This window comes from Pinus tabuliformis, chromosome 6, assembly GCF_031772625.1.
Source record: "Pinus tabuliformis cultivar Carrire ecotype Pingquan chromosome 6, CPIR1, whole genome shotgun sequence".
In the NCBI taxonomy this organism is placed as follows: domain Eukaryota; kingdom Viridiplantae; phylum Streptophyta; class Pinopsida; order Pinales; family Pinaceae; genus Pinus; species Pinus tabuliformis.
The window spans coordinates 1,873,261,172-1,873,287,231 of record NC_142292.1 but is presented as its reverse complement, the minus strand read 5'-3'; the positions used below and the strand labels follow the sequence as shown (position 1 = coordinate 1,873,287,231).

At 37.7% G+C, this 26,060-nt stretch overlaps 2 protein-coding genes across 2 annotated transcripts; one reads left to right on the top strand and one right to left on the bottom strand.

Annotated features, from left to right (window-relative positions):
- Window positions 1–5,919: 5,919 nt before the first annotated feature.
- Window positions 5,920–13,703, top strand: LOC149266631 (uncharacterized). The gene is made up of 5 exons (XM_089408854.1): window positions 5,920–6,274; window positions 6,411–6,612; window positions 6,707–7,213; window positions 13,126–13,241; window positions 13,488–13,703. The coding sequence occupies exons 1-5, from the start codon at window positions 6,026–6,028 to the stop codon at window positions 13,701–13,703; spliced, it is 1,290 nt and encodes a 429-aa protein (XP_089264980.1). The 5' UTR covers window positions 5,920–6,025.
- Window positions 13,704–24,217: 10,514 nt separating this feature from the next.
- Window positions 24,218–25,546, bottom strand: LOC149266630 (blue copper protein 1a-like). Its single transcript, XM_089397113.1, has 3 exons — window positions 25,409–25,546; window positions 25,036–25,224; window positions 24,218–24,935 (listed from the first exon to the last, which is right to left on the bottom strand). Exons 2-3 carry the CDS (start codon window positions 25,205–25,207, stop codon window positions 24,421–24,423), a joined length of 687 nt encoding a protein of 228 aa, XP_089253239.1. The 5' UTR covers window positions 25,208–25,224; window positions 25,409–25,546; the 3' UTR covers window positions 24,218–24,420.
- Between the last annotated feature and the right edge of the window lie 514 nt (window positions 25,547–26,060).

The window sequence follows — 26,060 nt, the reverse complement described above, 5'->3', positions numbered from 1 at the left end:
CATACTCATTCATTATCCATAGCAATTATAACAAGAACAACAACAATTGCAACAAGTATAAAGCGGAGGGGCAGCTCCCGAACCAGTCTGCCCGACAATATATTATAATCAGTCTTTCTTCAATAATACAATACAAGTAATGCTTGGCAAGCTCCAAGCCAATACTTAGAATAATTTACAACATAGGCAACCAGCCTTTTACAACACATGTGCACCCTTGCACAAAGAGTAGTACTCACCCGAGCCACTTAATCCTCTTCACCAAGTCCTGCACAAATCTGCACATATACCGAACCTCGGGCACACCTTGCCCACACCCCCAACCGACACAAGACAAGTCCAAAACCGCACCTTAGATAGTGCGCATGAGCTATGCGCAGCTCCTATCCAAATCTGCGCAGTTTTCACTTTACCCCTTCCTCTTATGCGTAGAGAAGTGATGAGTTTCGATTGTTGAAATGAGCCTCAAGGCTCATACATATATACACTTCATGCATTGGCTTTACATGGGGTGTGCAGCCCCTTGGCCGATCCCAACATACGCCCACAACACCACTTCAAGTCGGCTTGCAAGCTTTTAGTTCATCACATACATATTCGTTCAACACTTAGTCACATTCTAAGTGTCTCCTTTTCGTCGCACATATCATCGCATTATGTCTGCAGCTCCGTCGCATTGTCGTTTCGTGTGTGCCCGCGCGCCCGCATGCCCGCCCGTGCCCTCATGCATGAAGACTCGCCAGTGCCCGTCGCACCTGCAACTCGAAGGCCTTACATCCTCCTCCACCTGAAATTGTTGTCGTCCTCGACAACATACCATCCCGGTAGCCATCCACCAAGATCATCATCATCCATGATGTTGACTCCTCCACACAAAGCAAACATCCCTACAACATGTGTAGAGTCTCATCTCCATCATATCTCGACTTAGTGACCAACTGCCACCAAGCTCACCATACCAAGGCATGTACCTCAATGGTATGCTCTCCATCAGATATCATCTTGATCCATGATCATCAACCCTTCTGCCACAATATCCACTGCAACATCTCGTGCCGACCTTATCATGTATCCCCATGTGAACCTCTGTCATGATACTCCAACAAAATGCTAACACATCTCTGCACACTTCGCGACCCCATGTCTGAACTAGTTGGGTAGCTAATCCAACTGTCATGCTCAAATCATGAGAGTGAACATCCTCATGCCATCATCAGTTGTTCCTCAAGCATCTGCCACATCCTTGACTCATCAAGAATTCATCTCCATAATCCATGTTCAGGTCCATGGAAACTCCATCCCATCTGCAACATGTCGTGATGCTTGATGCCAAGCCATCCCTACACCATCAATCATACCTGCTCTAACATGGCTTAAGGACTCACTGCCAAGAGAAGCTAACAATGAGCCACATCTTCTTCATCCATCTAAGAAGATGTAGAGGGAGTAGAGCCTGAAGGCTCTCCCTCACTAATCAACTCAATCCACCTGTCAAGAGCCTCAATCTCCATCCTTTGTAGATAAGCAACCTGGTCTTTCTTCTGGACATTCGGCCTCACATATACCTCCTCATCATCATCATCATCTTCCACCAACTCTAGCCTCCTTGATAGATCCAAGATGTTATCTGAAAGTGATCTAATGACCAATGACTGCTCAGTAAGCTTTGCCTCAACAGTAGACAATCGCTTACTCATGTCTCCCATTCTTTTCTCATCCTCCATTTGCATCACTCCTAGTTTACAATCAGGCCTTGTCACACCAATGGTTGGCACACCAATGGGTACATCTTCCCTTCCATCATAAATGCAGAGCTTCTTCAAATGTGGAACGATCATAGCATCAAATTGTTTCATGAATTCCATCGCCAATACAGCTTCATAGTCATTAATCCGCACTATAGTGAAGTCCACCTTCCCGGTCCATTCACCAAGTGTAGTGTCCACCCTCTCAGCTATACCAAGAATCTCAATAGGAGGAGAATTCACTGTCTTCATTTGTGCCTTTGCCGGTACAAATTTCAGCCCAATTCTTCTCGCAGTATCTTCACCCATGAAGTTGTGAGAAGCCCCACTATCCACCATAGTGAGCACATCAGTACCTCCAACCTTGATTCAAACATACTCCAACTTGTTCCTTTCAGGATCCCTCCTAGAGACCTCTTCCGTAGTAGCAGAAGCACCAAGTATCTGCATCATCCCCACAGAAGCACCTTCATTCCTCACATCAGATTGTGCAATAGCAGCCACCTTTGGTTTAGAAGGACAATTCTTCACCATGTGTGGTCCAGCACATATCCAACACTTCAAGGCTTTCTTCGTCTTCAAACTATCATCTGATTTCGAAGCATCATCCTTCTTCTTATCTTTCGGTTTATCGGACTTCTTCTTCCTATCGTCAGAAGTCTCATCATAATGCTCCACCAACCTGTCAACAGTAGCAAAAGCTTCTTCAAGTGTCCTAATCTTCTGCCTCTTCACTTCATTGCGTGCCCAAGGCTTCAACCCAATAATGAAGTTGAACACCTTGTCCCTCTCCGCCATGTCAGGAAGTTCCAGAGCTGCACTTGCAAACTCCCGTTGATATGCTTGTAGGCTTCCGATCTGCTTTATGTACTTAATCTTTGTCCTTGCTTCCCATGTTTCATCCTGAGGACTAAAATGAGTCTGCAAAGCCTTCTTCATGTCATCCCACGAAGTGATGTCATCAGCACTACCATTGGCAATCTAATCCAACCTCCTTCGCCACCACATCTTAGCATCCTTTGTTAAGAACTGAGCAACTACCTTGACCTTTGTCTCATCATCAGATAGACCCAACCGTTCCAAGTATTGCTCCATGTCCCATAGAAAGTTGCCAAGAGTCTTTGCATTCCTTGTGCCATCATAAGATTCTGGTTCTTTGACCTTCACATGAGGCACTCCTCCACCTGAGTTATGCCTCACAGCCTTCTTCAACACCGCTGTCTCATCCTTGGCTTCGTCAAGAGTTTTCTTCAAGTTCACGATCTCTGCAAGACCCTGATCTCTTGCTTCTTCAACCTCCTTGACCCTTACTTCAAGTTGTGTACACATAAGATCAGTGTACTCATACTATGTCCGTAGTTCATTATGTTGTGTTCGGAGTTCATCGAGCTCTTCCTTTGTCTTCAAGTTGGCCTCTTGTTCTTTAGCAAAAAAGTCCATCTTCTTATCCCAAGAAGTCTCCATATCCTCCATCTTTTCCAACACCTTTTCAATGAACCCAATAGTAGTATCCTTCATAACGTGACTAGACCCAGCCTGAGATTCGACTACCATTTCTAACAACGTCTTTCTCCTTTGCAATCTAGTTTCGACCATCCAACAGCTTCACCAAGTCACCTGCAATGAGAACCAACCCTTGTTCCACTTGTGTGAAACGGTTTCCTTCACCTGCAAGTACTTGTCACGAGCAACCCTGCTCAACAGCTCCAAACCAAAGTCTTGTTCTCACCTGTCAAGTGTATACCGGCTTCAATGCTTCAACACCTGAACCTGTTCACAAGCTTCAACCTGTCACGAGCAAACCCTGCTCACCAGCTCTAGACCGAGCTCTGATACCACATGTCACGCCCCTACACCTGCCGTAGTCTTCCAACCGCTTATAGCGAGGTGCGGCACCATCGAACGCTTTCTTTTCACCAATACTAACATTCGTGGACTACGCCTACTTCCATTTTAACATTACTTAGCTTGTGTTTCGCAATCAAGTAAACTTGCAATTATCCTTTATACTTGATGAAGCCCATACTCATTCATTATCCATAGCAATTATAACAAGAACAACAACAATTGCAACAAGTATAAAGGGGAGGGGCAACTCCCGAACAAGTCTACCCGACAATATATTATAATCAGTGTTTCTTCAATAATACAATACAAGTAATGCTTGGCAAGCTCCAAGCCAATACTTAGAATAATTTACAACATAGGCAACCAGCCTTTTACAACACATGTGCACCCTTGCACAAAGAGTAGTACTCACCCGAGCCACTTAATCCTCTTCACCAAGTCCTGCACAAATCTGCATATATACCGAACCTCGGGCACTCCTTGCCCACACTCCCAGCCGACACAAGACAAGTCCAAAACCGCACCTTAGATAGTGCGCATGAGCTATGCGCAGCTCCTATCCAAATCTGCGCAGTTTTCACTTTACCCCTTCCTCTTATGCGTAGAGAAGTGATGAGTTTCGATTGTTGAAATGAGCCTCAAGGTTCATACATATATACACTTCATGCATTGGCTTTACATGGGGTGTGTAGCCCCTTTGCTGACCCCAACATATGCCCACAACACCACTTCAAGTCGACTTGCAAGCTTTTAGTTCATTGCATATATATTCGTTCAACACTTAGTCGCATTCTAAGTGTCTCCCTTTCGTCGCACATATCGTCGCATTATGTTCGCAACTTCGTCACATTGTCGTTTCGTGCGTACCCGCACGCTTGCCAGTGCGGCCCCCCGCGCCCGTCAGCGCGCCACCCTGCGCCCTCGTGCATGAAGACTCGCCGGTGCCCATCGCACCCGCAACTCGAAGGCCTTACAGTTGGCATCGCGGGGGCGATGGAAGATGGGGAAGGCGAACCAACAATTGGTGCGGTGGGAGAGGCCTATGATGGCGACGGTGATTGGACAATTGATGTTCGAGAATGGGCGGGCGAGGGGGATGGCACTGTTCCGTTCTTCTTTGAAGTGGAGGCGGCGCTGACGGTGATGTGAGCTTCATGCCGACTGAGCAGTGACCCGTGATTCCGTTGATGTAATACTTGGCGCCCGAGTTGTCCAATGTAATGGTGTCGTTTCCACTGGTGTGTGTTGCCAAGGGATCAGTGGTGAGGCACCCATCGTACGCCGCCTTGTTCACCACCAACGCATTGTGCGTGCCCGGCGTGTATTTGAACACTGCATGATATTCATTCAATCATCACTCATCAATATCTTCATTAGGTGCAATAGTATCATCAAATATCAGTGTTGGCTTTTTGCTATAATTTGTGTTTTTACATACCGAGTTTGTCGCCCACAACGAATGTTTTGCCAGAAGCCCAGGTATTATAGTTGACTCCCAGATTCCACTATGCAGTGTCACCGATGGTGTAGTCTGTAGCCAAACAATTAAATGGAAAAACTGTCATCGCCACTGCCACAACAATTGCAATCCATAGTCCTTGCTGCCCCATATCTTCCGCTAAAATTACTGCCAATATCCGCCATCGAAACAAAGAAATTAGCAAGCTATACATCAAAATTTCTAAGAAGATACATCACAAGGTCACTGCGTTCTACAATCAAAACTACCAGATTAGAGAACAATACAGAGGGGCATAATTAAACAACAGTCCATGCAGGCAATATCATTGAAGAAAGATCAAAGAGCATACAATATTAAATGTCGTGAAGTGTCAAAGTGATTTTGATGGTGTAGCCGCTACAGGTTCCGAGGTAGCTCTTTGGATGAAGTAAACAAAGTATTTGTGGTTCAATTTATCGAATGAGAAGATTGGACATATAAGATCCTGAGAACAAAAAGATTGAATATATAGGACTCCCGACGCGGTTCGTAGCCACCATGGAAGACTACCAAACCCATCCATGTCAATAGTTATCCATCCATCAATATATTTAGGCCGATAGGCCTTCCTATGCATCAACTTCTTCGTCAACACTTTTACCCTGCTCCGTTCGATCAGGGGAGACACTTTCAACCGTTGATTTGTATTGATTGCTTTTTCCAAATATCGGTTGAGTTGCCTTATTTTCACCTCCGATTTTCGCTGTGCGATGAAAGAAGATTGGTTGAGTTGCCTTCTTTTCATCTCCGAGTTCTTGGCTCCATGGCATGGCTGCATGGGAAAAAAATCAATTATCTTCGATTTTCTCCACCACATTCATTCACCCCACAACGGAAAGGAATGACACTCTGCCCTCCTGCTCTCTACTCCCCGCTGGCTTTTGCATTTCTTACCATCATATTTGTCTTCCCAAATTGCTTATAATTCGCAATGCCTGCATTCTCTGTGCGCCGCAGTGTTGATGAGATTCAACCAGAGAGAGGAAACAGTAGCAGCGGAACCGAAAACGAATACGAGACCGACTCAGCGTGCCTCGGGGATATGGTTGCACGATTTATGGAGGAATCAGGCGCAAGCGCAGAAGCAGAGGACCTATCTCCCCTCACTCAAACCATGGATACCAACATCACGGAGGATTGCCAAAATTTTGTTCAACAACGACAGTTTGAGATACTTCAGGTATATTATACATCAAACCCTGAAATTTTCCTCTTCAATCTGACTTTTGTATTGCCTGCTTTTAATATTAATATATATTGCTATATTGGGTATGTTCTTCGACATTCTGAACTGAAAAGATTGGAATATTTCCCAGGGCATTATATCTTGCGGTTGTGCTACAGAGTTGACCCTGCTGGCCGAAACAGCTAAGTGTCTGGAAATAGCCAGGAAACTGCAGCAACAACCACAAGCAGAATGCCTCAAAAAGTCCGTGATGTGCCATCTTAGAAGTGTGGGATATGATGCAGCAATCTGCAAATCGCACCCCAACGATAATAGTAGAAGCTTTCCTTCTGGTTAGTGGGTCTCTTTGGCTGCCAAATTTTTTAATTTTCAAATATATGCTTTCATGAATTCTTCTTGATTAAAGAGATGGGAATTCTTGTGCAGGTAACTATGAATACTTGGATGTGATATTGAAGAGCACAAAATCAGGCAGAAGCGTTCGTTTGTTTGTGGACTTGGATTTCAGAACGCAGTTTGAGATAGCGAGACCCACCAGGGAATACAACGCCCTCCTTGAGTTGCTTCCCAACATATATGTTGGGAGGGGTGATAAATTGCAATCCATTGTAAAGATAATGTGCGAAGGTGTGAAGAATTCGTTGAAGAAGACTGGGATGCACCTCGCCCCATGGAGAAAATACAAATACATGCACTCCATGTGGTTGGGCTCCTACAAGAGAACTGCAACCTGCAACTGTGAGGATGATCATGTACATGATACCTACAAGAGCAACATGGCCATCACTGACTCCTGTTCTGTTGCAGAGTTGATGGGTATGGGGTTCAAAGGAATTAGCGCCACGCATGTTTGGAATCCTATTCATGTTGTAGGCAATGTTGAAGTTATAGAGGAATACTTAAATTGGGGTTCTCCCACAGCAGTCCTATCATGTAAGCCATGTGCAGGAAAGTTGATTAGATCCACACTCTCTTGCGCATCCATCATGTAATCCATGTGCAGGAAATTATTTTTGTTTTGGAAATCATGTAATCTATGCATCAAGAGAAATTATTTTTGTTCATTGTGGATGGTGTGTGATTGCATTTTTTTATCTATTGTTTGTATTTTAATCTAATGGTTTCGAATATTATATTTTGATTTTCTAATCGCAATATACAATTATGGTTTACAGTGAAATATATTGGGAGGGGATAGTCATGGTGGTTATTGCCTTGGTCACTAGCAAGTTTCGTATATCCTTGGCCATCTATAGAGGTTTCCTGATTTTGGGTAATTAACTTACTCTAAAATGAAATAAGACATTCAATGTGTTCCTTGTAATATAGATATAAACAAAACATCTAGAGAAAAGTAATTGCACAATGATCCAATCCAAGAAAACAAGGTTTTCCACTAATCAATTAACTCTTCTAGAAAAATTCAACAATTCCAATTTAATAATCCTATCGGCCTCTCTTTATACTTTTTGGGACAATTGCTAGTAAATATACACAGCGGAGTCGCCACCGACCTACAAAATCTCTAGAGCAGGCCCAAGAGGCCGCGTGGCTCACAATTCCCACGAGTAAAGCTCCGATTCCCTTACTTCCTAATCAGCTTTAATGGCTAAAGGAATCCCTGAAAAAAAAGACGTACAGCCACTTTGCTTTGAATACGTCTTCGTGCGATAATTCATTTACCGGTATAGTTTCGGAAGGTTCCTACGTATGCCTCGTCACAATAGTTTGAAGATTATTTTGTACCTACTTTCACACGTTATCTATGTTATAATATTTGAAGAACATGTCAACCAATGGCAACAACGCACGCGTTGTCAAGAAATGGTGACTACACTCTTTTGCAAATGGGTCAACAACACTTTTCTTTCCTAATTTTTTTTTGTTACACATTCAGATTATAGAACACGTCTTGATTTTGACGTCTTCCACCACCTAATTTGTTCTTTGTGAAAATGTTTTTCTATATTTTTTCATTGTGTAATAGTTGTTTAGGATTTTAAGGTGGGACGTCTAGAGTATCATTTTTTCTCCTAGATACATGTAGTTTGTTCTCGTCTCTATGTTCTTTCATTTTAATTCAATTATATAAAAAAAATACATTTTTCAAAGATATACGTTGACTAAGTGTAGTAAGGTGATCATAATCTATTTTTCTTTGTACTCAAATTCAATTTGGAAAAAAAAATATCACAATTTAATATTTATAATTTTTATTAATATTTTAATAAATAATTAAAAATCTATTATATTTAAATAATGTAATATATATGGTTGAAATATATCACTTTCACTTATTGGAAGGTTGAGGAGAAATAATGAGTTAGGATCCAGTTCTTCCATTCATTCTCAGAACATTTAGATAACTTCATATGAGGTCTATCATGCTCAAAGTTATGATCCAGTTCTTCCATGCATTTTCAGAACATTTAGATAACTTCATATGAGGTCTATCATGCTCAGGGGGCTACGTTATCAAATATTTTTCTTTATGTTTTATATTTATTTCCACTCATTCTTTTTTAAACTAGTGTATTTACTATTTATGAGTGGAAAGAAATGTATATCAGCCTTGTTGTAGCCTTTATTGATAATCTTTTAGCTATTGTTGCATGAGGACATTCTCACAATGACATGTATATAGTGACTTGAGGCATGGACCAACAATGTATGGGCTTATATATTCAGTCTATTACAGCTATGTATTTGTCATTGATTCATCATTTTATGTAGGTGGAGGGTCTAGTCATTAGTAGATTGAGTCATTATGTTAGTATTCATGTTCTGTAGGAGTTTCGTGGATTTGTTTTGTAGCCACATGTATGGGCTAATGTTGATGTAACAATCATAATATGCCATTGAGTCATTCGTCCATAGGAGATGATCATAGTAGCCATGTATTTACTAATATATTCATGTAAAATGCTCATGAAGGCATGCCTAATGTTGGGTTATGTTTGTTGGGTTTTGACCTCATTGGATGGGAAAAGAGGTTGATGTTGGCCATTGATGTTGCTGCAATGTAGTTTCTATGGAGAAGTGTTGGTTGATGTATCATGTGCACATTGTTACATGCAGTTATTCATTATGATGTCTATTCATGCTTGTATGGTTACCTTGTGTTGGAATATTGATGCTACTGCTAGTGGTTGATTGGTGTGACATGCTGCTCCAAATGTTGCTTGGATGTTCATACGCTTCTTACTGCTGATATGGTGAGTATGGTCATTGTTGATATCATGGGGGCTTCACTAGGGGAGAAATATAATACCACGTGCATTCATATTGGGGGATATATATTGAGGAAAAAATGACATAATATTTTCAGAATATAATAGGGGGTAAAGGGGTTTTACATTGACAAGTATAAAAAATGGAATTCAAAGTTAATGAAAAAAATATAAAAGGGTATAAAAAATGTTAATGAAAAAATTGATGCCTACAATATCTAGTGAAAGTAGGGGTTTTTTAAATTGGGAATGCGTATTGGGTTCGTATTGGTAGGGGGTTAAATAATGTAATTTTTAGAGGTCTTTTCCAATATGTAGTCAAATTAAGGGTATTGTTTAGTATACCTGATGCAGGAGCATCAAGGGTGTTTTTTATTTTGTAAATATGTTAAAAGGGGGTGTGATAATTTTTAATATTTTATTAATTAATAAAAATAAAATAGGAGAAGGTGAGGATTTTTGTAAATATCTTTTTATTTAATAAAAGGATATGAGGGAATTTAATTAGTTGAAGGATTTTAGGGATAAAGATCTATCCTTTAGGGATGTTGAGAGATTTAGGGGTTTGTTGAGGAATTGAAGGGATAGAGCATTTAATTAGATCATTTTTAAAATTGTATAAATAGGAAGGGGTTTTGAGAGAAAAACACATTGAGATTGTGAGAGAGTGTGATTGAGAGCAGGCTTGAACAGCCAAGGTTATAAGCCTTCAGGCAATTGTAAGGGCCAATTTAGTGGAAATCAGGCCACGGAAGGAAGTTGTATTGTAAGTGTGTTAATACAGTAGTTGTTTTTTTACTGAATGTCAATTATTGAGTTGCGTAAGATTGAATTTGTGTGAAAGGAAATTCGTTCTTCCTTGAAATCTGGGGTTATTATGTGCAAAGGAATGGTGTTTAGCTTATGAAAGAAATTCAATTTTTGCAGAGGTTCATTATGTAAGACTGCACCTTAATTTAAATCATGGAATTGGTAAATCGATCACCATGGATTGATTTCAAGAAGAAAAACTTCCTGTATCAGTAGATTGTTAGTCACTGTTTGAAAGAGGGCGTTATTGTATGTGATTGCCGAGAGTTCTGTTTGGAATGTTTTTGTTTTACCGTCTCTGAAAATGAACGCATGGTACGTTGACTGAAATGAGTAACATCGAAGAGTTGTGTTTCACATGTGAAATGGAACGTTTTTTTTAACTGTTTTGAGACAGGGACAACGTTCTAAATCTGGGTTGATAAGTTTCGGCCTTAAATCTGAATTATTGACACATAGAACAGGTCAATGGTGCAGCGCTGGATTAATTGAAAACGTAGCTGGATGTGTAATCGAATGAGACATTCGATTAAACAAGTTGAGACAACATAATATGACAGTGCAATGTTTAAATCCATGAGAGAATGTACATAGAGTTTTGAGGAATCGATTAATTGGAAGCTTCAAACGCGAACGTGCTGGAGTTGAAGAACAGTGTGCTAAGTAAATAGGTAATTGCGTATTTGAAGTTGCGGCAGAATGTTTTCAGGTTGGTAAGCCGATATCAAATGGTATGTGGGTCGTAGCTGAAATCTAGACGCAGAGGATTTTGTTGTTTAACTTTGAAAAATCATATCATTTCACATTTCAGCTAATCGACCAGCATTATGAATCTGGTTTGATGAACCGAGTGCTGGCGTGGAGAGCAGTTGAACGCTGTGTCCCATTTAAACTAATATCGATTCACTCAAATGGAATCTACATTTGTTGAGAAGGACACAGGAAATCGATCATCCTGGGTCGAATGTCAGTTATGTGGGGTTGGCATATCGACTTTGAAAGTAGAATTCATGGAGGAGAAATCACTTTAATAAAGATCTGGATGAATTGAGTGCAAGAAGCACAAAATTAATATTGGAAACTTGTTGATAAGAATTGTTTTGTTGAAACGCTGGTTTAACATGAAATGGAAGGTAGCCACAGTATGAAACAGAAATGGGTAAAGTCGAAGATTGGCAGTGTTAAATGTTGAATGAGGAATGCGTTGAAGAAATTCAGGAGGATGAAGAGGTAAGTTCTTTCATTCTGATGGAAGGTATGTAATTGCCTGGGCAGATTATTGGATTTTGATTTTCTTTTAATCAGATATGGTTTTTGTGAGCGCGGCATTTTTATTTAAATCTGAGTTATGAATTGAAACATTCTCACACTATTGACAAAATCGACTATGGCTAAAGTCAATAGCTATGGTCAAATGTTGTGACCTTTGGTTTTAATCAAACTTTGCGCGGGTTTATAATGGTTATAGTGAAGGTTGAGGTGTGAGAGCATTGCAGAACTGAATAGGGTGAAGGCGCACTTGAGTTGCGTAGCCATTCAAAGATAAACTCATTTGTAATTACCATGTTAGATCTACTATCATGTTGAATGGGATGGGTGAATTTGTATCCATTATGTATGGTAGATTTAGAGGTAAATTTCACAATATTAAAATGCCTTCATGTCATGATAAGTGTTGGGCTTGAATGGTTAAATTCTTTTATAAGACTTTTGAATGGGTGTTCACAAAGCTTGAGGGTTTTATGAAGTATATGTTGAAAGTAAAATGATGAATGTAGTTTCTAAATTGGGATTGAAATGAAGTTTTGGGTAGATTTCATGAAAGTGATATAAAGCATGGTTTTTTTAAACCACAGAAGTTTGTGAACAAAATATTTGAAGAGAGCTTCCACAAATTTAAGTTGTTGAATTTGCCTGTGTATTGAAGTGGAAAGATTCTGGGTATTGCAGGCCTTGCCTGCATCATTTTTGGTATCAGAGCTGGAATGCTCTGTTGAAGATGTTTGTTTTTGAATGAGTACAGTTGAGAACTGAAATGTATTTTTGAATGTGTGATGAATGATTGAAAGATCAGATTTTTAAATCTGATATGCAAACTACACAAATGCAGTGAACAGGATGGTAGAAACGAAAGGAGGACAAGATCATGCAAGATCTTAAGAGGTGAGATGATTTTTCTGATTTGAAATTTGTAAATGAAGTTTATGGTTGCAGAGAAGATGATGGCAGTGAACCTGGCATTCAGCTAAAGGCTGAATAAGGAGGACAATTGCAGTGTCCTGAAGAAGAAGGTGAGTTGAAGAGATAGCCTGAAGAGAGCAGAGAGAGTGCTCGAAAGGTTCCAGAGGCAGTGAACCAAGTGCTTACCAAAAGATTGAGTGAGGAGAGCTTGGTGAGGTAAGTGGCAGTAGAAGAAATTTCTGTCATAGAGGCTAGTACAACTCATGGTGAGTGAGAAACTCATGGAGAAGATGATCATGGAGGATCAAAGAAGAGGTTTAGAGGAATGCCACAGAGATGAGATGACTGCAGAAGTCAGAGAAAGAGAGATTGCAGTAATGAAAGTGCAATTGTAGGTACTAGAGGAATGGCTGCAAGAGCAGGAAGATCAGAATAGGAAATGGCTCTTTCCACTGAAGGGAAAGAGAGTGGTTTGGCGACAATTGCAGAGGAGGTTGAGGCAAATTGTGATTGCCTTGTTGAAAAAGGAACTTAGAGTTCTTGAGCCAGAGATGGAATTGGAGGAAGCAGTCAAGACTGAAAAGTCTTGTGATTTAAAAACTAATGAGTTGTGTATGTTTGCAGGTACAGTACAGGGAGATGAACAAGCTTTAGAGTTTGTTCAAGAAAAGTTGAATCTGAAGGCTGTTCAGATTGATGCTGAGATAACAAAATCTCATAAAGGAATGAAGACAGAGGAAGTATAAAATGAAAAGTACTCTGAAAAAGAAAGCAGTGATGCTTTTGCTATTATAGTACAAGAGAAAGCTCTTGTGGATGCTGAAGAAGAGAAGCAGTCTGAAGCGCAGATAAGGGAAGTAACAGCTGATACTGTTGAACATTTTATGCAAACTGAAAGTTTATGTATGAATGCAGGTGATGATGATATGCTTCAGCAATGCTACAAAGAAATTGCATTGTTGGAATACTTGTTGATAAATTCAGAGTATGATAGAGAGGTTACAGCAGATGAAAGAGTTCAGTACAGTGAACGAGAGCAGAAAGACATCTTAGAGACAGATGGTGTGAAGGAAAGACTGGTTGACAGTCTTGAGAATTCTTCAGAGAATTCTTTGGGTAAAGAGAATCAGCATACTGATGTGCTGATAGTGGAGGAGAATTCAGAACAAGAAGGAGCCTTCTATCCGAAAGGTTCCCAATGATCATATCATGGGTGTGAACCTTCCTTACATCCAAGGAACCATGGACAGGATTGCGAGGATTCTGAGGAAGTATAATGTGCCCGCAACCTTTAGACCTCTCAATACTATCCGTGGATCCCTCAGATCGGTGAAAGACCCGATTGAACCTAAGGACATGAAGGGCGTCTATGTCATTCCCTGTTCCTGTGGGACCCCTTATATTGGTGAGACTGGTCGCTCTATTAATCAGCGGATTAGCAAGCATTCGGCTGACTTAAGACATGGGAGGACCAAGTCCTCGGCCCTGGCTGAACATGCGGGAAAGACTATGCATCATGTGTTTATAGAGGAGGCTCAAGTCATTGCCAAAATTGCGCAGTTTCACCATCGCAAATTCAGAGAGGCCCTGGAGATTGAGAAAAGGCCGAACAACCTTAATAGGGATGATGGCTGGAAGATTAGCAGTTGCTGGGTCCCAGCCTTGTCTTCCTAGCCTCCTCATTTCCTTTTCGTTAGGTCTTAGGGTTTCTATCTTCCCCCTCCTTAATTTTTCTTTTGGCAGTTTTGTCCTATTATTTTGGAGCGTTTTAGTTAGGAATTGGTTTCGGGCTATTATTGTATTAACCTTACCTATTTATGATACTATTGGACATATTATAATTAGATTTTTTACCATAATTTCAGTATTTATACTATTTAATTATTTCTATATTAACCTTAGAATTGAGTTTCCCTTTAACTAATTTCTAAAAAACACGTTTTAAACCTTATAAATAATAATAATAAATAATAATGACATAGTTAACCTTAATAAATTTGGAATAAAAATCTTTTTAATAAATATTGATTTAACCTTTAGGTTTAAAGGATAAATTATGATATACCAATAATATTAGTTATAGTAATAAACATATCAACCCTAAATTATGAGTAATAATAGATTTACCTATGGAATAAATAATATGGATTATTGACCGTTAGGTTTAAAGGTAATTATGATTTACCATAATATTAGTTATAATATTTACCTGATATAACTAAACTCTAGGAATAATAATAGTTTAACAATTTGTTTAGATCTATTAATTATCAAGAAGATTTAGATTATTTAATAAACTTTTATTAATTTATATAACTTATTAATTTAATGGACCAATCTATTTAAATAATAAATATGATATAGATCTAACTTACCAAAGACCATTAAATAATTATCACACAACTATCTAGTATAACTAAATTCTTAAAATAATAGGGTTTGATTACCTTTACGTTGGAATAATAATTAAATATAGATTAATTAATATATATTATGGGATATAATGACCATCTTAATTAAAATATGTACGTCTCTTAATATTTGGGATAATAATAATAATACACCTAATTATTTTAAATTTACCAAATGGATTCCTTTATTTACCTAATTTTAGCTTTTTCGAGAAATATTAATTGACTATTTTAGTAGTTTGACCAAGATCATTAGGTCAAAATTAGCCGTTAGCATTATAGCTGTTGGAGTCTCTGCACGCTCTATTTAATCACGCTAAGCTGGATTGGTTCTTCAACTTGTCCTGACGATGAACCACACTGGTTGGTTCGAAACGCGTCGACAAAAGATTGGTTATGTGATTTTGCCGAAGATTATCTAACAATATTATGGATCACAGAAGTCTAAATTCCTCAACATACTGAAGTGCTGGCAAAGGAGGACAAGGCACTGATGCCTTCTGATTTTTATTCTAACAAGTGTTTTGTGAATGCAGGTATTGTTGCAGAACATTTGACTCAGTTGAGCAGTCAAATGAAGGAAGAAGAAGTTTTCTGTTCCAGAAGACAAGAGGGTATGGATGATCGGGTGGCAGTCAGAACAGAAACAAGCATAGAAGCAAGAAGTCAGCAAGTGACAGTACAAATAGAGAAAGTAAAAACTGAGCAAGCCGTCTTAGCTCAGCAAGCAGCAAGAAATCAACAGTCGGGAGATTATTTGGACCGAGAGATTGAAAGTATCAGAAGACTGATGACAAAAGAATCCCGGAAGAGACCAGCAGCGACAAGAAAGAAAAGGAAAGACAACAAGAGAAAGACAGCGAAAGATTGCAAGAGCACAGCAAGTGGAGCATTACAGCACAAAATATGGAAACCTGGAAGACAACAACAGATAACAACAGCAGTAAAGCAATTGACAAGCACAGAAAGATTACAAAATAAAATTTGGGATCCAGGAGGAAATATCTAGACTTATGACCAGGTGGTCATGAATTTTCTTACATGGGGAGTCTGATGCAGGAGCATCAAGGGTGTTTTTTATTTTGTAAATATGTTAAAAGGGGGTGTGATAATTTTTAATATTTTATTAATTAATAAAAATAAAATAGGAGAAGGTGAGGATTTTTGTAAATATCTTTTTATTTAATAAAAGGATATGAGGGAATTTAATTAGTTGAAGGATTTTAGGGATAAAGATCTATCCTTTAGGGATGTTGAGAGATTTAGGGGTTTGTTGAGGAATTGAAGGGATAGAGCATTTAATTAGATCATTTTTAAAATTGTATAAATAGGAAGGGGTTTTGAGAGAAAAACACATGGAGATTGTGAGAGAGTGTGATTGAGAGCAGGCTTGAACAGCCAAGGTTATAAGCCTTCAGGCAATTGTAAGGGCCAATTTAGTGGAAATCAGGCCACGGAAGGAAGTTGTATTGTAAGTGTGTTAATACAACAGTTGTTTTTTTACTGAATGTCAATTATTGAGTTGCGTAAGTTTGAATTTGTGTGAAAGGAAATTCGTTCTTCCTTGAAATCTGGGGTTATTATGTGCAAAGGAATGGTGTTTAGCTTATGAAAGAAATTCAATTTCTGCAGAGGTTCATTATGTAAGACTGCACCTTAATTTAAATCATGGAATTGGTAAATCGATCACCATGGATCGATTTCAAGAAGAAAAACTTCCTGTATCAGTAGATTGTTAGTCACTGTTTGAAAGAGGGCATTATTGTATGTGATTGCCGAGAGTTCTGTTTGGAATGTTTTTGTTTTACCGTCTCTGAAAATGAAATACGTTGTCACTAAAAGCAATGATCTTCACAAATTTGAATGGAACGCATGGTACGTTGACTGAAATGAGTAACATCGAAGAGTTGTGTTTCACATGTGAAATGGAACGTTTTTTTTAACTGTTTTGAGATAGGGACAGTGTTCTAAATCTGGGTTGATAAGTTTCGGCCTTAAATCTGAATTATTGACACATAGAACAGGTCAATGGTGCAGCGCTGGATTAATTGAAAACGTAGTTGGATGTGTAATCGAATGAGACATTCGATTAAACAAGTTGAGACAACATAATATGACAGTGCAATGTTTAAATCCATGAGAGAATGTACGCAGAGTTTTGAGGAATCGATTAATTGGAAGCTTCAAATGCGAACGTGCTGGAGTTGAAGAACAGCGTGCTAAGTAAATAGGTAATTGCGTATTTGAAGTTGCGGCAGAATGTTTTCAGGTTGGTAAGCCGATATCAAATGGTATGTGGGTCGTAGCTGAAATCTGGACGCAGAGGATTTTGTTGTTTAACTTTGAAAAATCATATCATTTCACATTTCAGCTAATCGACCAGCGTTATGAATCTGGTTTGATGAACCGAGTGCTGGCATGGAGAGCAGTTGAACGCTGTGTCCCATTTAAACTAATATCGATTCACTCAAATGGAATCTACATTTGTTGAGAAGGACACAAGAAATCGATCATCCTGGGTCGAATGTCAGTTACGTGGGGTTGGCATATCGACTTTGAAAGTAGAATTCATGGAGGCGAAATCACTTTAATAAAGATCTGGATGAATCGAGTGCAAGAAGCACAGAATTAACATTGGAAACCTGTTGATAAGAATTGTTTTGTTGAAACGCTGGTTTAACATGAAATGGAAGGTAGCCACAGTATGAAACAGAAATGGGTAAAGTCGAAGATTGGCAGTGTTAAATGTTGAATGAGGAATGCATTGAAGAAATTCAGGAGGATGAAGAGGTAAGTTATTTCATTCTAATGGAAGGTATGTAATTGCTTGGGCAGATTATGGGATTTTGATTTTCTTTTAATCAGATATGGTTTTTGTGAGCGCGGCATTTTTTATTTAAATCTGAGTTATGAATTGAAACATTCTCACACTGTTAACAAAATCGACTATGGCTAAAGTCAATAGCTATGGTCAAATGTTGTGACCTTTGGTTTTAATCAAACTTTGCGCGGGTTTATAATGGTTATAGTGAAGGTTGAGGTGTGAGAGCATTGCAGAACTGAATAGGGTGAAGGCGCACTTGAGTTGCGTAGCCATTCAAAGATAAACTCATTTGTAATTACCATGTTAGATCTACTATCATGTTGAATGGGATGGGTGAATTTGTATCCATTGTGTATGGTAGATTTAGAGGTAAATTTCACAATATTAAAATGCCTTCATGTCATGATAAGTGTTGGGCTTGAATGGTTAAATTCTTTTATAAGACTTTTGAATGGGTGTTCACAAAGCTTGAGGGTTTTATGAAGTATATGTTGAAAGTAAAATGATGAATGTAGTTTCTAAATTGGGATTGAAATGAAGTTTTGGGTAGATTGCATGAAAGTGATATAAAGCATGGTTTTTTTAAACCACAGAAGTTTGTGAACAAAATATTTGAAGAGAGCTTCCGCAAATTTAAGTTGTTGAATTTGCCCGTGTATTGAAGTGGAAAGATTTTGGGTATTGCAGGCCTTGCCTGCATCAATACCATTAACGCACGTGATATGTCAAAGGTTAATTGATTGAAGCCCCCATGGTTGATATGCATCATATTTCATCCATGTAGATATCAGTTACTCTAATGTTTGTGTTTTAGTTTTTGTTGCCTTATTAGAGGATGATGGTGTAGAGATTATGTATGGTTTCCATCAATTCCAAAGGGGGAGATTGTTTTAATTATGGCATGCATGGTTCCAACTAGCTGATTTTGGCATTGGTTTGTGATGGTAACTAGTTTATGTTGGCATTGATTTCAACCTTTTATGTCAACCTTTAATGATGTAGCTTGTTGGTAGAATCGTGGTCATGGAGGAGTTATCTTTTGTTAGCATGTGCTAACATGTGAATTGATGTTCATTTTTGTGATTCCTTGTTATAAATTTATTGGAGGCATGGGAGATGTTGCTATAGGTGACATAGATGATGCATTAGGTGTCCCTCGTGTTGTTGAGTTGGCACACTAGATGAGTTGGCATACTAGGTCTTCATCTAGGTCTTCATGATTATGCTCATGGAGATGACTTGTTGGAATGATGGTTTGGCCTCATGATGATGACAAGGATGTTGTAGAGGTGCTACAAAATTTGTTCAGATGTGGTGTAGCTTATGAAGATGTCATAGGAGAGAAAATGACTTGTTGGCAGACAAGTTAACCTTTGTTTATTATCCTTTTAGGTCAATTTGACATCGACACTTGCGAAACTTATTTTATCCATTTTCAAAGGTGCCAAAGGTTATGATAGGGGTTTGAAGGCATGTTCAGGACCTAGAGAAGGTGACCAAGCCACTCGAAGAGGATTTGGGCTGAATTTTTATCCTTTTCCTTATGTTTTCCCCAATCACACCCATCGGAAGGCTTGTGCCTGTGCTTGAAAGGCTCCAATCACAATAATACAAGCTTGTGCATAAAGTTGTAACCTAGATTAGCTAGTTTTATGTGTGTAGTTGAAATTTCATGAAAATGTCTTCGGATTCCTCACGCAAATTAGATGTAATTTGGCATGGCAATTTCCAGAGGCTTCTAGATTAAGTTGTAAATGTCAAGAATGGTTTTGAAAGGTCCTCCAATGACGTAAACACATTTAGTGCATAAGTAGTGGTGATATTGGATTAATTTCGTCAACTTTGTGCACTCTTGATCCTAGTGCTTTCAACCAACACATTTTATATACATCATTTTGGAGCTGAGTATAGGTTGTTTCAGAGTGGGAGTTGATGAGAAAAGGATGAATAGAGAAGGAATTATTCAAACCTAGTTGAGATCATAGATACTTTATGTAGATGCAAAAATGGCATTGTTGTGGTAGAAGTCTAATGCAGTGCATCACTATTCAGATCAGATTCATGGCTATTGTAGAAATTTTATTTGGAGGATTTGAAGTAAATTTTATGTTGCTAGATGATTGTACTATTGATGGTTACATTTGTGACACTATCTGTTGGAGTTGACAACATGTTATTTGTGGTTCTTTTGGTTTATTTTTTATGATCTCTTGCTATTGGAGATTGGATTGTAGAGCTGAGTCTAGTTGAGAAGAGAGTCTTTGGTCCAGTATGAAAGTAGATGAAACTTGGTCTGCATAGTGTAGAGGAGCAGTGACTTCATGAGTGTGAAGCAATGATTTGCAAACTTCAATGAAAGGAACACTTTTTCCATCCAATCGAAGTTGGATAGTTCAACCAGAGTTGGGAAAGGATCATTGATCGTGGTGGCCTCCAATGGAAGGTAGTCTATAGAACTGTGTGAGAACAGAGTTTTCCGAGCTCATCAGTAGAATCGATTCTCCTGATTGATTTTTTGTTGGCATATTTTATATGAGGTCGAGTATTTAGGTTGATGGGAGTCAACTAAATATGTAAAATAAAAATTGTTTGACATAATAGAGATTCAAAGTAGTGCAACAACAACAAGAGTGGTTTTTCTCCCAGAAGGGTTTCCAGTAGATATATTGTGTCTTATGTGTGATGATGTGATTGTGTGCATTTTTATTTTCTATGTTGTTTCTTATGACTTTTAGTTTCTTCTCATATGGCACACATCTTATGATTTACCTAGGAATACTTCTTTATACCACCTAGTAATATTCTTTCTACCGTCAAAATTATAGAGTGGGGCACAGAAGGAGGAAAAGGATCTACTCAAAGAGGCTTTAATGCCTACATTATTTTTGCAAGTATCTTGAGGTGTTCAATTATAAATCTATTTATTTCGATTAGCAATGAAGTAACCTAAATTTGTTGTTGTATCATATTATTTAGGTTATGGGTGTCATTATGTTTAAATCATTTATAATGCATAAGATAGAGAAAGAAATAGTTTATTTGTGCATGGATTTCTATCCTTTTCATTTTTTCTATCACTATTTTCACACAATTATTAAGTAGGTAATTTTCGTACTATCTAGTAACAAAGAACTAATAGTAGATCGACAACTCAACTTGGGATGAAACCCTTCATTTTATCCTTGGTTGTGTGTGTGCTTCATTACGATTTTATGGTAATGTATTTTTCCTCACGCTTATTTGAATGGGAATTCTTCAAGTCCTACATTTTAATGAAATACTTGTGGTAAGAAAGGAAATCCCTAGATTGTTAATATCAATCATTATTGTTTTGAATGATATATTTTAGGAAAATAATCTCTCTAGAATGAAATATCTATGTGCTCAGTCCTAATCATTATTGTTCGATTTTCCTAGTCTTTGGATTTCATATAATATTTCACATGACATCCTTTAGGTTTTATATATATATATATATATATATATATATATATATATATATATATATATATATATATATATATATATATCATTGGTTGGATATTGGAGAATTTCCCCTCGTTGAAATAAAAGGAAAATTTTACTTCCATAGTTTGGATTCCATCTTTGCTATTTTATTTCAAATATTATTTTAAGTCCCATTTTATGTAATATTTTGGTTTTTTTTTATAGATTCCCCAAGTGAAAATAAATAATACCTAAAACAAATAATTAATTAAGTACACCAACTTCAGTGCTAAAAGAAACAATTTAATCAAACCAACTATAGTTCCTCACTTATCAAAAGAATATTTTGGTTCGGCTAGGGTGATAAGGATAGGCATCCAAATATTTTCCATAAACTTGTACATTGAAACATAATTTTTTATATTTATAGTATGTAAAATCCTATATATTGGATGTGGTTTAGAATATATTTGGAAATAAGAAGGATCTTACATTGTATAATGTCCAATAATGTTAAAGTTGGGACCAAAGTTTTGATTGAATCTCTTAGTTCTTTCACACTAAATATCCCTCAATTATTCGATTTCATATTGAAGGCATGGTAAGCTAGTGCATTTATTCATGAATGAGTATCTTAGTGGAATTTGACTAGGTTCCTACCTAGGTGTCTCTCATAAGGGGGAGGGAACTAGAGATTGATAATTTTTTGGGCATTAGGGACTCCCCCCAATGGCCTTCATAACTAATATCTTTTGTACTTTCACTTACTCTATTAGTAAATCTCATTTCCCATCTATTTGAGTATTTGAAAGGGACTTGTTGACCTCTTTACTCAATAATCACAATAAAACTCAAATAATTTATTGATAAATGTTTGTAAGAATATATTTTTTATTCTTACATTTTTTTTTGGTAATAACACCCTTAGGTTAGCTAGTTTTTTCTACTTTATCTTTTAGGATGATTTTTGTTTCTTTGAACACTTAATTAATCAAAAGACATGGCATCCACAATTCACATAATTTTTGTTTAGTAATTTGTCGAATTATTTAACTTACCATTTTCCATTCATTGTCTTTAGGATATAATACTTTGATGACGAAAATTTATCACTTAGTCAGGACTACACCTACATTCTCACGTAAAAATTATTGTGTTCTTAGTGGACTTTCTGATTCTCTTGGTATCACTATATTTGTTATTTCTTTTATGAAATCTACGAGAATAAAACATAGTCATCCTCCATCCCCTACTATTTCACCTTTGATTTTGTCTAATTCAAGTTCCTTCAAGTTGCTTTTGTCCTCATTCGATTCCATTGTGTTGACCCCCACTAGTGCTTTTAGTCAACATGGCTATTAAGAATGCAAATATGAAAACTAAAATGAATTGCATATCTAACCTTCCATTTATGGATAAAATCAATATCCCAAATTTGATTAAGTTCACCCATGATCCCATCTAGTATGACTTTACGTGGTTTGTCACTCATACATAATCTTCACTTCTTTCATTCCATAAATGATAACATTGATAATTCTATATTTTTAAACTTCTTTCGGTGCAATCTTAATAGAGTTGTTGTGAAATGGCATATTAGACAACTCATAAGTGCATACAAAATCTCCACTTCTTTCATTCCTTAAATGATAACATTGATAATTCTATATTTTAAACTTCTTTCAGTGCAATCTTAATAGAGTTGTTGTGAAATGGCATATTAGACAACTCATAAGGTTATTATCAATTTTAAATCAATTTCCTTAAAATTAAAATATAAGAAATTTAGACTTGGAGTTTAATTTTTTTTTATTTTTTTTTTTATTTTTTTTTTCAAAAGGTGGAAAAACCTATCAAACTCAGTTTGTCAAACCAACATTGAGGACAGCCATCTCTGGCTGCTATCCGCGAATGTCAGTTGACACATCACTGTTATCAAGGAAAACCACGCCACCTGAAATAACCCGCTGGTGGTCCGTAAGGGAGCAGACTTTCACTCCTGCCAGATGCCTCTGGGTCTTGGGCCGTTAACCTGTTTCCTTACGTCCGAGGAAGACGAGCTTTTAGCCAAGCAGAAGCAGTTTTAGGGCATACTCCAGGCCCATTAATTTTTTTTATTCAACATAGTATAACATTTTCAATAAATTTAATTTATTTATATTTTGAAAATTATATTTTAAATATAGAAAAATTACTATTTCATTAAAATAGATTATATCAAATTCTAATATATATATATATAGCTTACTTCATTCTTATGAGAAATACTATTGTTTTTTTGAAGTTATTAAGATAGAAGAATTGACCAATGGAAAATGTTATTTTTATTTTTATTTATTTTTTAAAATATAAAATTTATTTTGGACATAACCAAAAATAATATTTAAAAGACCAGATTTATAAATGGATATTTATCAAATAAATTGTGCTCATAATTACTAAATTTAGATATTTAATGGGAATAGGATTTTACTTTATGCATTGGGTTCGGCTTACTTTTAAAAAATATCTTACCTAAATATTGATACCACCAAATACCACACTATCTAATATCATTTCATTAAGCCAGTTAAGTCTTCCTTTTAGATTCCGTTTTTACCTAAAGCATGAACTGAATATTTGAATTAACATTCATGCAAAGTTGCTACTTTACATGTAGATTATGTAGATTTTGAGTCCACATAAATATATGTGTGGGGATGGATGGTAATCCCTTTATGTTATTTTTATATTTATTGAATTTACTGAATATTTGAAAATTTACAATTTAGTAAAATTTACGAATAACTATTTAACATTCAAACATGATATATTGAAATATAAGAGATAACCGCTTATAAATGATTATTTTCCCGGCCTATAATCCCATACATACTTATATATTTATATAAAGATCGCAACCTATGAATAAGTATTTAACATTCAAACATGTGATAAATAAAAATATAAGGGATAACAGCAAATAAATGACTATTTATCCTGCCTACAGTCCCAAAAAGACAATAAACAGTAAGAAGATAAATTACTGTCGGATTTTGACTGGAAAAATACGCCGAAAAAGCTTTTAAAAAATCGCGTTATAAACAACTGCTACATGATATCGATTTACTCTATTAACATTAGGGACATGAATCGAATACATCCGATGATAAATAGTCATCGTAATAATAACAAAATGATTGAGAAGAAAATAATCTGACAGCAATGGACGAAGCCTGAGTAGTTATCTATTTATATCTATATCGAGCCCATGGCGAGCAAAACAGATCCTCCAAGCAGGAAGACACCACCCATGCGGTATGAAGGCGAGGCTGTGCTCGCCCCGTTTGTTGACGACGATGGTGTTTGCACTGAAGGCGGGTTAGCTGCCGATGATGGGGAAGGCGCTCCGACTGTTGGGGTCGCGGGAGCGGTGGATGATGGGGAAGGCGAACCAACAGTTGGTGCGGTGGGAGAGGCCGATGATGGCGACGGCGATTGGACAGTTGGTGTTCGAGAACGGGCGGGCGAGGGGGATGGCGCTGTTCCGTTCTTCTTTGAAGTGGAGGCGGCGCCGACGGTGATAGTGAGCTTCATGCCGGCTGAGCAGTGACCCGTGATTCCGCAGATGTAATACTTGGCGCCCGTGCTGTCCAAAGTAATGGTGTCGTTTCCACTGGTGTGTGTTGCCAAGGGATTTGTAGTGAGGCACGAATCATACGCCGCCTTGTTCACCACCAGCGCATTGTGCGTGCCCGGCGTGTATTTGAACACTGCATGATTATATTCATTCAATCATCACTCATCAATATCTTCAACAGTATCATCAAATATCAGTATTGGCTTTTTGCTATAATTTGTGTTTTTACATACCGAGTTTGTCGCCCACAACGAATGTTTTGCCAGAAGCCCAGGTATTATAGTTGACGCCCAGAGTCCACTGTGCGCTGTCACCGACGGTGTAGTCTGTAGCCAAACAATTAAATGGCAAAACCATCATCGCCACTGCCACCACAAGTGCAATCCACAGTCCCTGCTGCCCCATATCTTCCGCTAAAATTACTGCCAATATCCGCCATCGAAACAAACAAATTAGCAAGCCATACATCGAAATTTCTAAGAAGATACATCACAAGGTCACTGCGTTCTACAATCAAAACTACCAGATTAGAGAACAATACAGAGGGGCATAATTAAACAACAGTCCATGCGGGCAATATCAATGAAGAAAGATCAAAGAGCATACAATATCAAATGCCGTGAAGTGTCGAAGTTATTTTGATGGTGTAGCTGCTACAGGTTCCGAGATAGCTCTTTGGATGAAGTGAACAAAGTATTTGTGCTTCAGTTTATGGAATGAGAAGATTGGACATATAGGACCCTGAGAACAAAAAGATTCAATATATAGGACTCCCCACGCGGTTCGTAGCCGGCACGGAAGACTACCAAACCCATCCATGTGAATAGTCATCCATATTCCATCAATATATTAGACATACACAGCCGAGTCGCCAGCGACCTACAAATCTCTGGGCAGGGCCCAGGAGGCCGCGTGGCTCATAATTCCCACGAGTAAAGCTCCGATTCCCTTACTTCCTAATCAGCTTTAATGGCTAAAGGAATCCCTGAAAAAAAAGACGTACAGCCACTTTGCTTTGAATACGTCTTCGTGCAATAATTCATTTACCGGTATAGTTTGGGAAGGTTCCTACGTATGCTTCGTCAGAATAGTTTGAAAATTATTTTGTACCAACTTTCACACGTTATCTATGTTATAATATTTGAAGAACATGTCACCAATGGCAACAACGCACGCGTTATCCAGAAATGGTGACTACACTCTTTTGCAAATGGGTCAACAACATTTTTCTTTCCTAATTTTTTTTGTTACGCGTTCA